Here is a 13,392-nt window from a genome sequence, read left to right on the forward strand (position 1 = left end):
ATTATAAAAATATTTAGTATTACTATAAATTATATATATAATTATTAAAATAGTAATCCTTTATGATTTACAATATTTATTTTTACAAATTTTTTGTGTCATCTCTATTTATAATTTGACTTATTTTAATTCTCCAAAATTATTAAAAATTTAGCTATTAAAATTTTGAGTTACAAAAAATATTTAATTTTGATTTGATTTTTATATTCACAATATAATAGATTATTCCATATAACTCATTATTTTGAGAAAATTGTTTTTTTTTTTGAAAAATATTTTTATATTTAATTTCTTATAATAAAAATTAGGATTAACTACTGAAATCGTCCCTAAAGTCTGGGGTGAAAATCAAAATCGTCCCCGACTTTTTTTTGTTATTAAAATCATCATCAACGTTACGAAACGTTATAATATCGTCCTTTTCCACTTCAATTTTATTTTTTTACCATATTACCCTTCATTATTAATAAAAATAATTAAAAATAATATTAAAAATTTAAAACAAACTCCCCCCTCCCGCAACCCCTTCAGCCCACTCCCTCACCCCTCACCCCTCGATCTCCTTCCACCTCCATCCAGTCTCCAAACCTCTCTCTCAATCATCCTTTGTGTTTCTCTACTCTTTGAGGCGTGAAGTTTGGGCTTTCATTACTGTCCCTCTCTAAACCATCAAGCACTCATGTCTCTCTCCTTTCTTTCTTTTCCTCTCTCTCTCTCTCTCTCAAGTTTGGGCTTTCATTACTGTCCCTCTCTAAACCATCAACCACTCATGTCTCTCTCCTTTCTTTCTTTTCTTCTTCTTTTCATTTCTCTCTCTCTCACACTACTACTACTATTTGAAGCAGACAACAAAGCCCAAGAGTAATTGATAACCATAAAAAATCTGCTTCCTTTTTATCTCTCTCAATTGTTTCTCCTCTTTCACACTCGCACAGCGTACCCTTCTCCATCTCTATATAACAAGAATGGAAAATTGGGACAAACCATTACGAGGACATAGAGAAAGGAATAGTAATCCGTCTTTCTCTTCCACTCTCCTTGACGCAATCTACCGCTCCATCGAGGTCGAAGAAACGGTTACAACTACCATGAAGAAGCAGAAACAGAATTTTCCCAGCAGGGCCAGCAAGGTGGAGAGTTGGATGGAGATCAAGAAAGATGAGAAACTGTTGTTAAAGGGGAGAAACTCGCTAATGGAATTTGATCGAAGAAGCAACAGAAGCTGCAACTCTAGATCTTCTTCCAACGCGCTTTCCATGTACTCGAACTCAACTTCCTCGGAATCTAGCTCCGCCGGCTTCTCTTCATCGGAATCGGAGTCCTTCTACGGCCACCGCCAATGGCCGAAGCCGATTCGCACCAACATTTTCGAGAAGCCAACAACCACGTTTGATGACAACAGATGGATCTCGCAGCCGCAGAAGCCGAAGAATGAAAACAACGACACTAATAACAATAACGGATTCGGTAAAACGAAGAACAAAGCGCTGAGAATCTTGTACGGCGAGCTGAAGAAAACAAAGCAGCCGATCTCGCCGGGTGCAAGACTCGCGTTGATGATGATTTTAATAACAAAAAAAGGTCGAGGACGATTTTGATTTTCACCCCAGACCTTAGGGACAATTTTAGTACTTAACCCTAAAAATTATAAATATATTTAGTTACTTTAAATTAAAATTTAAAATTAACTTATGAATATATCTTGTTCAAAATCATAAAACATTGCATTAACTTATGAATATATCTTGTTCAAAATTATAAATTCAATAAAATTTAATATCATGTTTAAAAAAATAAAATAACAAACCATAAAATTACTAAAATATATATGAGAGATAAAATTACTAAAATATTCATAGTAACCTAAAATTTTGAGAAATTCGAGGATTATGGAGAACAAAGCGAAGATCCTACTTAGGTCTTCGCAGTGGTCTCTGAGAAATTTCATTCTCCATTCTTGCCTCAACATAAAATACCCTTAAGATAAAACTACATCAGTTTTCTCATTAGTTATAATTAATTTAAGGTTTAGTGTGATATATGTATTAATTAAATTAATTAGCTGTAATGGATTGCTCTGCTAGGGTTTCTTCTTAGGAGGAAGATTTGGTTGAACGAAGTACGAAAAAAGTCAAAACTCGCGATGAAGTGGATCTAAACCAACCGGGATAGTCGATGGACATCTCGGACGGGGTGTCAGCTACTGAATGTATAGTGAAAAAGGTTACGTATAAGGATTCGTTGTTGACTATATCCGGGCCGAGACTTGAAGGTATCCCAGACATTGATCTAGATGATGATATGACGGAAGACGATTCTAACCCAGAGGATCGATGGTATCAAGAAAATAATGATCAACAGGAAAATGTCAAGGAATTTGACCCATGCCCGGTTATTCCGGTATCAAAGGAAGAATTTGAGGATTGGTGCAAGCCCTGGAAAAATGCTCTTATTGTGAAATTGTTGGGCAAAAGGGTTGGTTTAGCCTTCATGGAACAACGTCTGAAGAGGGACTGGGTAAGAAATGGTACTATCAATGTTATTGATATGGACCGTGACTATTTTCTTGTTCACTTTTCAGATGATGAGGACTACTCTCATGCGCTTATGGAAGGACCATGGATGATTGCGGGTCACTATCTCATCGTCCAAAGATGGAGACCTTTCTTCCTCACATCAGAAGATATTGTTCGAAGGATTGCTGTTTGGATTCGCATACCTAACTTGCCCATTGAGCTTTATAATCAACGCTTCCTGTGGAGGGTGGGATCAGCCATTGGTCATATGCTCAAAATCGATCGTACGACTTCTATACATTCAAGAGGAAAATTCGCTAGAATATGTGTGGAAATTGATCTGGCTAAAAAATTGGTGCCTCGAATCTCTGTGTTGGGTAGTGAACTAAATATTGAGTATGAAGGGTTACATCAAATCTGCTTCGCTTGTGGAAAATATGGGCATCGACTTGACTCTTGCTACAAAAATCTTGGAGGACAAATGCCGTCACAACCGGCAAACCCAGGTGGCGGTGAGACGACCGGGGGAGGAGCTACTGTTGATGGTGAGGAAGACCAAAATGGAAACAATAATCCAGGAATTAATGCACAGGAGCCCAGTGTTAAAGACTCTCCGGATTTTGGCCCATGGATGCTAGTTAAAAGGCCAATTAGAAGGAAAAAAGATATTTCCTTTCTTAAAAAGAAAGGAGCTCATTATGATTATGATTCCAATTCTAATATAGAAAGGGAAACTAATCAAGAAGCCATTTATTTGGAAGCGGGGTCACGCTTCAATGCCCTTTATGAGAAAGGGAATTTATCTCATGAAAACCCAAATGAAAAAAAGGAAAATGGACTTAAGGAGAATGGGCCTTTATTTGTTAAGGCCCAAGGTGGGTTAGAAAAAGAACAAGCCTTGAGAAAAAGATCCCTTAAGGTTAATAATTAAAAAAACCAAGCTAGTCACAAGAATGGCCCAAATGCCAAAATAGGAGTTACAAGGAATGAGAAATCTATTTTTCCTAAAGTCCAGAACCAGGGAAAACAAGTAGCCATTCACGATGAAGCCATCGAAGCCCCCTCTCCCCAGAGATCAAAGTGCAGGGACCCAGAAGTAGAAGCTATGGAATTAGTAATGCTTGAGAGCATCCGTTGCCTTCAGCAAGAGCAAACGGAGGCATATCTAGCAATGAAGGAGTCCGGTAAGTCCATTGATCGGAACCTTGTAAGAACTGATCTTCCCAAGCGCAGAATGACCGAAAGTTCCACACCTAGTGGCGTCATGATGGAGCAAACCACGATTAGCCAGCCGAGCAAACCACCTGATGGGCAGGTGATTATTTTACCAACAGTCAAAAATAAAGAGGGGAGCTTATCCCGGGACCGGATTGGCCTGAAGCAAAAGGCGAATTCCCAGAGATGATTTCCAGGTTTTTCATAACCTTATTTTGTTATGTCTTCCTTATGAATATTATTAGCTGGAATTGTAGAGGTGCTAGTGCTAAATCCTTTCCTTATCTTATTAGAGATTTAAGGCGTGAATTTGATGCTAATTTTCTTCTCTTATTTGAAACTCATTTAAGTGGGGATCGGGGGAAAGAAGTTAGAAATAAATTAGGCTTTGATGGTTGCTTTGTGGAGGAAGCAAATGGCCACTCCGGCGGTATATGGGCTCTTTGGGATTCAAGTATTTGGAAGGTTGATATCCTTGGCCATAATAGACAATTTATTCATCTTTTGGTCTCTTGTAATAATTCTACCACTTGGTTACTCACAGCCATTTATGGTAGCCCCCAAAAAATAAACATAAAGCTTTTGTGGAACAATTTGAGGAATCTGGCTGAGAACATTAATGCTCCATGGTGCTTAATTGGTGATTTCAATGCTACTTTACATGACCATGAAAGACGCGGAGGTGCATTTAGAAATGACTCTGGCGCTTGCTCTGACTTTCAGAATTGTGTTTCTGATTGTGGTTTGATTGATTTGGGGTTTGTGGGCTGGCCGTTTACTTGGAAAAGGGGTAATTTAGTGATCAGGCTGGATCGTGCTTTGGGGAATTTAGATTGGCAAATCCAATTTCCTGATGCTTGCATTAAACATTTGCCTATGCTCAAATCAGATCATGCCCCCCTCTGCCTTCAATTATCTCATAATAGTATGGGTAATGGAAGGAAAAGACCGTTTCGCTTCCTTGCTGCTTGGCTGCACCACCCAGAATTTGATGGCATGGTTAGAAACTGTTGGAAGTTTGAAAGTTCTTGGTCAAACAGTGTTCACAATTTTCAGAGAGCTCTCAAGGATTGGAACAATTTAGTTTTTGGAAATATTTTCAAAAGGAAAAAAAGAATTCTCTTTCGACTTCAAGGCATTGCAAATTCCCTCTCTAATGGAGTCAACCACTACTTAGAGGATTTGCAATTTCGGCTATGCAAAGAATATGAAGAAGTGCTTGCTCAAGAGGAATTATTGTGGTTCCAAAAATCTCGGAGTAATTGGATCGAATTTGGCGATCGTAATACCAAGTTCTTCCATGGGTATACGATGATTCGAAGAAGAAGAAACAAAGTTCTTGCCTTACAAAATGATGATGGTACTTGGGTCACTAAGAAAAACGATTTGGAGCAGCTTGCTTTCTCTTTTTTCTCAAATCTTTACCAAGATACCAGCGATAACCCTCCCTATGTGCTAAAAAATGAATTTCCGACTCTTAACACTACTGAGCTTAATATCTTGGGTGGTGAAGTGATGCACCAGGAGATTAAGGATACTTTATTTGGTATTGGGAGCCTAAAAGCGCCGGGCAGGGATGGCATACAAGCTGTTTTTTACTAACAGTATTGGGATAAAGTCGGACCTGACCTCTGTAGGTTGATCCAAACTGTCTTCCACAATCCCAAGCACGTCAGTGAGCTGAATGAGACCCTCATCACCCTTATACCAAAGGTAGATTCTGTGTCTAACCTCAAACAAATGAGGCCAATAAGCCTATGTAATGTTTCGTACAAGATTGTTACTAAAATTCTGGCTAGTCATATGAGGAGAATCATGGAGAAGCTAGTTAGTCCGACCCAATGCAGCTTTGTGCCAGGAAGACAAAGTTCAGATAACATTATCATTGCACAGGAAGTAATCCACTCCATGAGAAATAAAAAAGGGAGGCAGGGATGGATGGCGATCAAGATCGACCTCGAAAAGGCGTATGATAAGCTCAAATGGTCTTTTGTGGAGGATACTTTAAAGGACATTGGGCTTCCTTCCAATACTATTGAACTTATTCTCTCCTGTATCTCCTCCGCAAGAATGCGAGTTCTTTGGAATGGTGAAGAATTGGAGGAGTTTAAACCAACAAGGGGTATTCGACAAGGGGACCCAATATCTCCTTATATTTTTGTCTTGTGCATTGAACGCCTATCTCAGCTTATTAACTGTGCGGTCAATCACGGTTTTTGGAAGCCGATTCGCATCAAGAGGCGGGGGTCCGGCACTATCTCACCTATGCTTTGCAGACGACTTGATTCTTTTTGCTGAGGCTAATATGGACCAGGCTAGTGTTATAAGAAGATGTCTGAATGCCTTCTGTGAGAGCTCTGGGCAAACAGTTAGCCAGGAAAAAACTCGTATCTTCTTTTCTAGCAATGTTGGGGGACCCATCAGAAAAGAGATCAGTGATGCCTTAGGCTTTGCCAGAACAGACAACTTGGGAAAATATCTTGGAGTTCCTCTCCATCACAATAAGGTGTCTGGTAGTACTTTCGATGATATCATTAGCAAACTCAACACGAGACTCAACTCTTGGAAGGCTTCATCCCTCTCCTTGGCAGGAAGAAACACCCTGGTGAAATCTGTCCTTTCTTCTATTCCATCATACACTATGCAAACCGCCTTACTTCCCTCTACTACTTGTAATGCTATTGACCGTAAATGCAGGAATTTTCTCTGGGGAGAAACCACTCAATCAAAAAAGATTCATCGCTTGAGTTGGAGAAAAGTTGGCGAGCATAAAAATAATGGTGGATTGGGCATTCGTCATGCTCGTACCCTCAATCGAGCCTTCATGATGAAAGTGGGTTGGGGCCTCATTGAGAAGAAGGATGCTCTTTGGGCTAGAGTTCTGCGATCCAAATATGGAGGAGGTGAAGACATTATCCCGAGAGTAGAGCGAAAACAGAGCAACTCAAATCTGTGGAAAGGAGTTTGCGAAAACTGGGACAATGTCAAAAAACACACCATTTGGCGGATTGGAGATGGCTCGAAAATCAATTTCTGGAAACATAATTGGGTGCCTAATTTAGGGAGCCTGATAAGCATGTTCACCAGGTAAGTATTGATACTATTGACTATAATAGCTCCCTCACAGATTTTCTGTCTATTTCAGGGGATTGGGACATCAAGAGGATTAAGGAATGGCTCCCGGACGATATTGTCAAAAAGATCAATGCATTGGCCCCACCATCCCCTTGGAAGGAGAAAGACCAAATCGCTTGGGCACTCACCTCAGATGGTTCCTTCAAACTTAAATCGGCTTATCAAGATATTCATGATACCACCGGTCAACCCAACAACATCTTCAGCCTTGTTTGGAAGTGGAAAGGTCCAGAACGCATCCGCATGTTCCTATGGTTAGTGGCCCATGACGCTATCCTTACTAATGCAGCAAGGAAGAGACGACACATGACAAGTGATGATCGCTGCCCCAGGTGTAGCAGCAATGAAGAATCCACTTTACATGTCCTTCGTGACTGCTTCTTCGCCAAGAGCATCTGGTGCAATCTCCTTCCTTCAGGTCAACTGCCTTCATTCTTCGGCTCTGATCTTTCGAACTGGCTTTTAAGCAATATATCGAAAGAAACAAACTGGTCAAATTTGTTTGGTTATGCGACTTCCCACCTGTGGTTCTGCCGAAACAGTTTGGTGTTTGAGAATAAGTTAATTCCCTCTACCTTGGCTGTTTTCAATATTAAAGCGAGACATGAGGAATACCTAAGAGTTATGGAGAGCCGGTAGAAAATGAAGCACACCGTTCCAGCCCACAACAACCTCATACGCTGGTTCCCTCCTGCAGAAGATGTTATTAAACTCAATGTTGATGGCTCCTTTTATGAAAATCAGAATAATGCAGCATGTGGGGGAGTTTTTAGAGATCACTTGGGGAGATTTATTGCTGGTTTCTCTTGTAATTTGGGTAGTTGCTCTATAATGCAAGCTGAAATTTGGGGGGTTGTGCGTGGCCTCCAAATTGCAGTGGCAAAGAACTTCCACCAAATCATTGTTGAAACAGATTCTACATCAGTTTTGGAGCTCGTAAAAAGCGGTTGCGCTACAAGACACTCATGTGCATCACTCCTCGCAGATATCAACATTCAATCTCAACGTCTGACTATCTCTGAATGGACCCACACTTTGCGAGAAGCGAATTATGTCGCAGACATCCTTGCAAAAAAAGGACAGACTCTTCCCCTTGGCCTCCATATTTATGATGTGCCCCCTCCTGATATATCTTTGGCATTAGATTTTGATTGCTTTGACTGTATGCGTCCTAGGGGCTCCTAGTTTTGTTTTGCTGTTTTTGTTTCTTTTTGTTTGGGTCTTTGACCCCCTTTCTCATAAAAAAAATTAATTAGCTGTATAATTTAGGATAAAACACACAATTAAACTAAACCCAACTCAATATTACACAATTTACCCAAATAAAAAAACGTTAGATGAATCTCCCCAATCACCTCTCAATATAAATCGAATGAGTCAAACTAGATTTTGATCTCTATGTAAATCTAATTACCCTGGTTCGATTTATGCATGCATGCATGCTGTCCTAGTAAATTTAATCACTCTGTTTCGATTTATGCATGCATGTTGTCCTAGTAAATCAAAACAGAGTGATTAGATTTATTAGAACAGCATACATGCATGCATAAATCGAAACAGGGTGATTAGATTTACATAGCGAGGTAATTTATTTATTATAATTGATTGTATTTAAATTATTTGTTATAATTAATTGATTGATATAAATTATAATAAATTGTGTAATATTCAAATATCTAATCAAATTAATTAGTTGATATAATTAATTCATCATAATAAATTATATTATTTAATGAAATAAAAAAAAATAAATTAAAAAATATTTTTAGAAGCATGCCACATCAATTTTATTATTAAGTGTAAAAATTTAATTTTTATATAATAAAATATTTTTGGCCCTTCTATTAACTAGTGTTGTAAATTTTTTTCCTCATTTTTTCCTTTTCATTGTATTTCGGTGGAAATAATAAAAACACATAAACTCTTCTTTATTTTCCCCACAAAAAAAATTCACCAATAACAACCAGAAAATTCCTTCTCCAATATTTTCTCCCTTGGCTCACTCTTGTATAACCATTAGTCCATTACAAAGTTTCACACTCCATTAACATTTGTCAACACCTAACCCATATTTCATAACAAGGTTTTGGGCTTTTGACAGTTTACAAAATTTGGTAAAATAAACATTATAAGTATAATGAAGTCCAAATTCCTCTTTGAAAACCCATGTCCAAAAACTCTCACTAATATGACCAAAAACAAGAAAGTTACGGAGAATAGAACTCAAGTAATGTACATACTGTTATAGAATCAACACAGCTTGTTAGTTGTTAGGCTCTTTAAAACCGCTTGAACTAACTAAAATCTGACACATTATCTCCTTTATAGACCACGTGTCTGTCAAACAATCTATAATTTAAAATATCTATAAATTTGTACAGATTTACATCTGTACCGTAGAGCGATCCACAATATTTTCATTTTTATTGTAACGAAGAGTTGTTCCCATTTAAATATTTGACTACATGCACTCTTCATAAGCATCATGCATGGGCGCATGCATTTCCACCTCTAATGAGTAGCAGAGTGCATGCAGGCCCAGGGATAATCAAAATTCGTTAGTAGTAAAATTGGAATAGAAAATGATAAAAATATTTATTTTCCACTTGATTCTGGATATGTATATATATTTTTATTATTTTTTAACTTTTTATTATATTTTTAAATTATATTTTTTTGTTGTTGTAAGAATTAGATTAAAAAAGTAAAATTCAGTCACCAAAAGAATTAAGAAGTAGATTTGCTGAAGCAAGCAAAAAAAAATAGTGATCTTTTTATATATGTTAAAAATTTTATGTATTAAGAACTTAACTATATATTAAGATATTTATAATTAAACAATCACGTTATATTTGATATTTTGTATAGGGATTATGATTTTTGATTTCTAATACTAAAAAGTTATATATTATCTTTGATGTTTTGTTTATGAGTTGTGATTTAATGCGGTCAAAATAATAATTTTAATTGTCATTTTAAATGAGCAAAAAATTATCATTTTAACTTTGTTAAAATGACGGATAAAAATTAAAATACCCTTTTAAACGATAAAAAATATTACTCTAACTTAAAAAAAGGTAGTTAGTCACTGCTATTTTTAAACAACTAAAAACGTCATCATTTTAACTCAGGAAAAAAAAACAATAAAAGACGTCCTTTTAATTAAGAAAAATGACGATTTTAAATCATCATTTATAAATGATAAAAATATCACTCTTATAAAAAAATGATGATTGATAACTGTCTCTTTAAACAATAAAAAATGTCATTTTATTCCTATAAAAAATACGACAGTATTAACCGTCCTTTTAACTAACTAAATAAATGCTATTTTATCTAAATATAATGGCCGTTTTAATTTGAAAAAATTGTGGCAATTTTTTAAAAATTATTATAATAATTAGAATAGCGTTTAAAAATAATGACAATTTAAATCCCATAAATGCCTCAAAAAGCTACCATAATAACCAAAATTTTTTTTGTATTGTTATATACTTGGCTCCATAATTTGTTTCATTTTGCCCCCCATATTAATTTTATTTTTATTAAGACAAACGTTATTTACTAAGATTGATTTATTACTTAGGGATATAATTTATTTAAATTCATTTTGTAAAACGATACCTGTAAAAAATTTATTAACTGAGTAAGCAATTTTTTTTTAAACAATTCATAGGTGTATTTAATTTATATTTAATAATGAGTATACTTTGTCATAGGTTATACAAAACTCTTATATCCGACCACCGGATGAATTCTAAAATTGGAAGCGTAAGAAATAAAAAAACACTAAAGAGTTGAGTCATAGAAGTTCGAAATTCTGATAAAATGGCGAAAGCTAGTGAGTCCAGATAAAATAGAGAGTGTAGTACTCTTTAAACTAATTCCCTCTTTTAACACAGGACGACCTTTACACCACAAAAGTACTCCGTAAAACTTGATCGAAATCTTCCATTACTCTGTTATTATCGATGCGATGTCTTCAAGCATCTTCACTGTTTTATTTGCTGGCAGTGCTTCCACTATCGTTCTGGTTAGCCACATATTTTGACGCTTTTGAACACACTCCCTTCTACTTTTGCCATGAATAACCTTCAAAGTCCGAAAAATCGCTGCTGCCATAGAAGAGGAAGAAGCCTATCTGTCTCCGCTGCTGGTTGGCTAACTCCAAACACAAAACCGATTCTGTAGAAGACCCCGGTCTCCATTAAGACGCATAATTCTCGTATGACGACACAGTCAAAGCACAAAATACATGGCAGTTACAACAAGTCCATTATCTTTTATTTCAAATTATCCTCAACGTGGACGTAATAAAATGAAAAATTAAAATACAATTATATTTAAACAATTATTTGTATTATTTTTTTATTAATTTATTCAAAAAATAATTAAACTTCAAACTAATTGGCATAGAATATTACAGATATAAAACTAAGAGAGATTTTTATTTGTATAAGAAAGAGCCCAATAAATAATTATTCTATTTAATATATAATTAAGAATATTTCTTTCTTTACCAACGAACTATAATTCAAATGGCATACTCTTTTCATACTCACCTAAAACATCGTGAATTTAAGTCTTCCTATTTTTAGTAAAAAAAAATTGAGTACTTCTTTCTTTTATTAACTTATATAATATTTATTGAACAGTCCCGTAAACTTTTTGTCATAGTATTTGAACAAAAAAAAAGAAAATATTATTTTAAGAAAAACTAATAATATATTTTTAATAATATTTTTAATACAAAATAATAAATTTTAGATATTCTTTTAAATAATATATATTAACTAAAATAATATAATTATTTCAAATAATATAATAATTTCAAATAATATATTTTAAATATAGTAAAGTAACATATTTCAATAAAAAAATTGTTAATAAAAAAATTATATAAATATTTTTTATATGAATTTTTGTTTCGCACAAAATAAAATTATTATACGTTTGTTTCTATTGAGCTAGGAATACTATGGACAAGGAAAAAAAAAATAACTACAGTAATATGTAATAGTTTATGTTAGGGTAAAAAACCATAATAAGCCAACTGGCTCAGAAAATTACGTAAATACGCCAAAGCAAAAATCGTTTCAGCAATAAGCCAGATCGCATTTTTATATAATTCGAACCAGGTTGGTTCGAATTCTATTTGTTAGTAAATCGAACCAGGTGAGTTCGAATTAGGGTTTTCTGTTGTTAATAAATCGAACCAGCCTGGTTCGAATTAGGAATGAAGGTAATTCGAACCAGGTTGGTTCGAATTATAGAGAGAGAAGGTTCCCATGTAATTCGAACCGGGTTGGTTCGAATTACACCAATCATAGTTCGAACCTGGCCGGTTCGAATTAGTGTGAGACTGAGCTAGCTGTATCTATGGAGAAGGCAGATCCGAATCGGCCAAAGAGATGCAGCCTATGTCGCCAATCCGGACACAATTTAATAAGAAAAAATAAACACTAAACTGTTTCAAGATTCATTGATCATACAAAATGAATGTCCCAGAACACAAATAAAAAAAAACATAGGTAAACAGACTATAACATAACAAAAAAAAGTACAAACCACTATGATACTTGATTGAACTTTAAAGAAAAAAATACATAATTAAAGAAGCCATATTCATTACTACTCGCAACAATTAAACTAAAAGTCATGTGCACTAATGTAAATAATACTGAGACTAACAACATGGGAAATAATCTAAATAACTCTAAGACTAGTAAGATGCGCACTAATGTAGATAATGCTAACACTAACAACATGCATCCTAATGGTGTCCTGTCTGAGACGAGCCTGCAACCTGTGGGCAACTACGTCGTGTGTGTCCGGGTTGGCGACATAGGCCGCACCTCTTTGGCCGATTCGGATCCGCCTGGTCCATATTCGTCCGTATCCTAGTGGATCTAGGACGACCCTCTCTGGCACGCCTCTTGTCAGGGTCTGGAATCACCGTGGGTCCGTCGTAAGGTGGCCAGAAGCCCTCCGGGATCGGAGGTGTGAATCCCATCCGATACACATTGAACACCGAGCTAATCTGATAGACGCTGTGAACGTAAGAGGTCCAGGTGACCCGTGAGTATGCACAGCATGCAAGTGCGTGCTGACACGGGAAATGAAGAGCCTGGAAGTAGCCGCAGTCACATGTCCGAGAGGCAAGTGATACTCTGTAAGTACCCAAGGAGAAAGAACCAGTCGGAGTGGTCTCTGCTACAGTGAACTCGGAGTTATCCCGGTCATACAGCGTCACCGTGAAGCACCTGGCCGTCTTCATGTTGGCCTCAATACACTTCACCAAATGCTGACTGAATTGTTGTCCTGTTCCCATCTGGGCCTCAGCCTCTCTCCCCTTGCGAACAAACAGTTCCGCAAGCCTACAATATGTTGCCTTCACCAGGGATGCTACAGGGAGATTTCTGACCCCCTTCAGGATAGAGTTCACACACTCGGAGATGTTCGTCGTCATGTGACCGAATCTCCGCCCCTCATCACGGTGCTGAGTCCACAACGAGTAATCAATCTG

At 36.4% G+C, this 13,392-nt stretch overlaps 1 protein-coding gene across 1 annotated transcript in view; it reads left to right on the forward strand.

Moving 5' to 3' along the window:
* LOC107475663 (uncharacterized) overlaps positions 1-13,392 on the forward strand; it is a 91,545-nt gene that overhangs the window by 76,117 nt on the left and 2,036 nt on the right. Inside the window, 3 exon segments of the mRNA XM_021136535.2 lie at positions 12,109-12,210; positions 12,613-12,761; positions 13,114-13,380. Of these exon segments, the coding sequence (XP_020992194.1) occupies positions 12,109-12,210; positions 12,613-12,761; positions 13,114-13,380 (518 nt within the window).

Source organism: Arachis duranensis, chromosome 2, assembly GCF_000817695.3.
Source record: "Arachis duranensis cultivar V14167 chromosome 2, aradu.V14167.gnm2.J7QH, whole genome shotgun sequence".
Lineage (NCBI taxonomy): Eukaryota > Viridiplantae > Streptophyta > Magnoliopsida > Fabales > Fabaceae > Arachis > Arachis duranensis.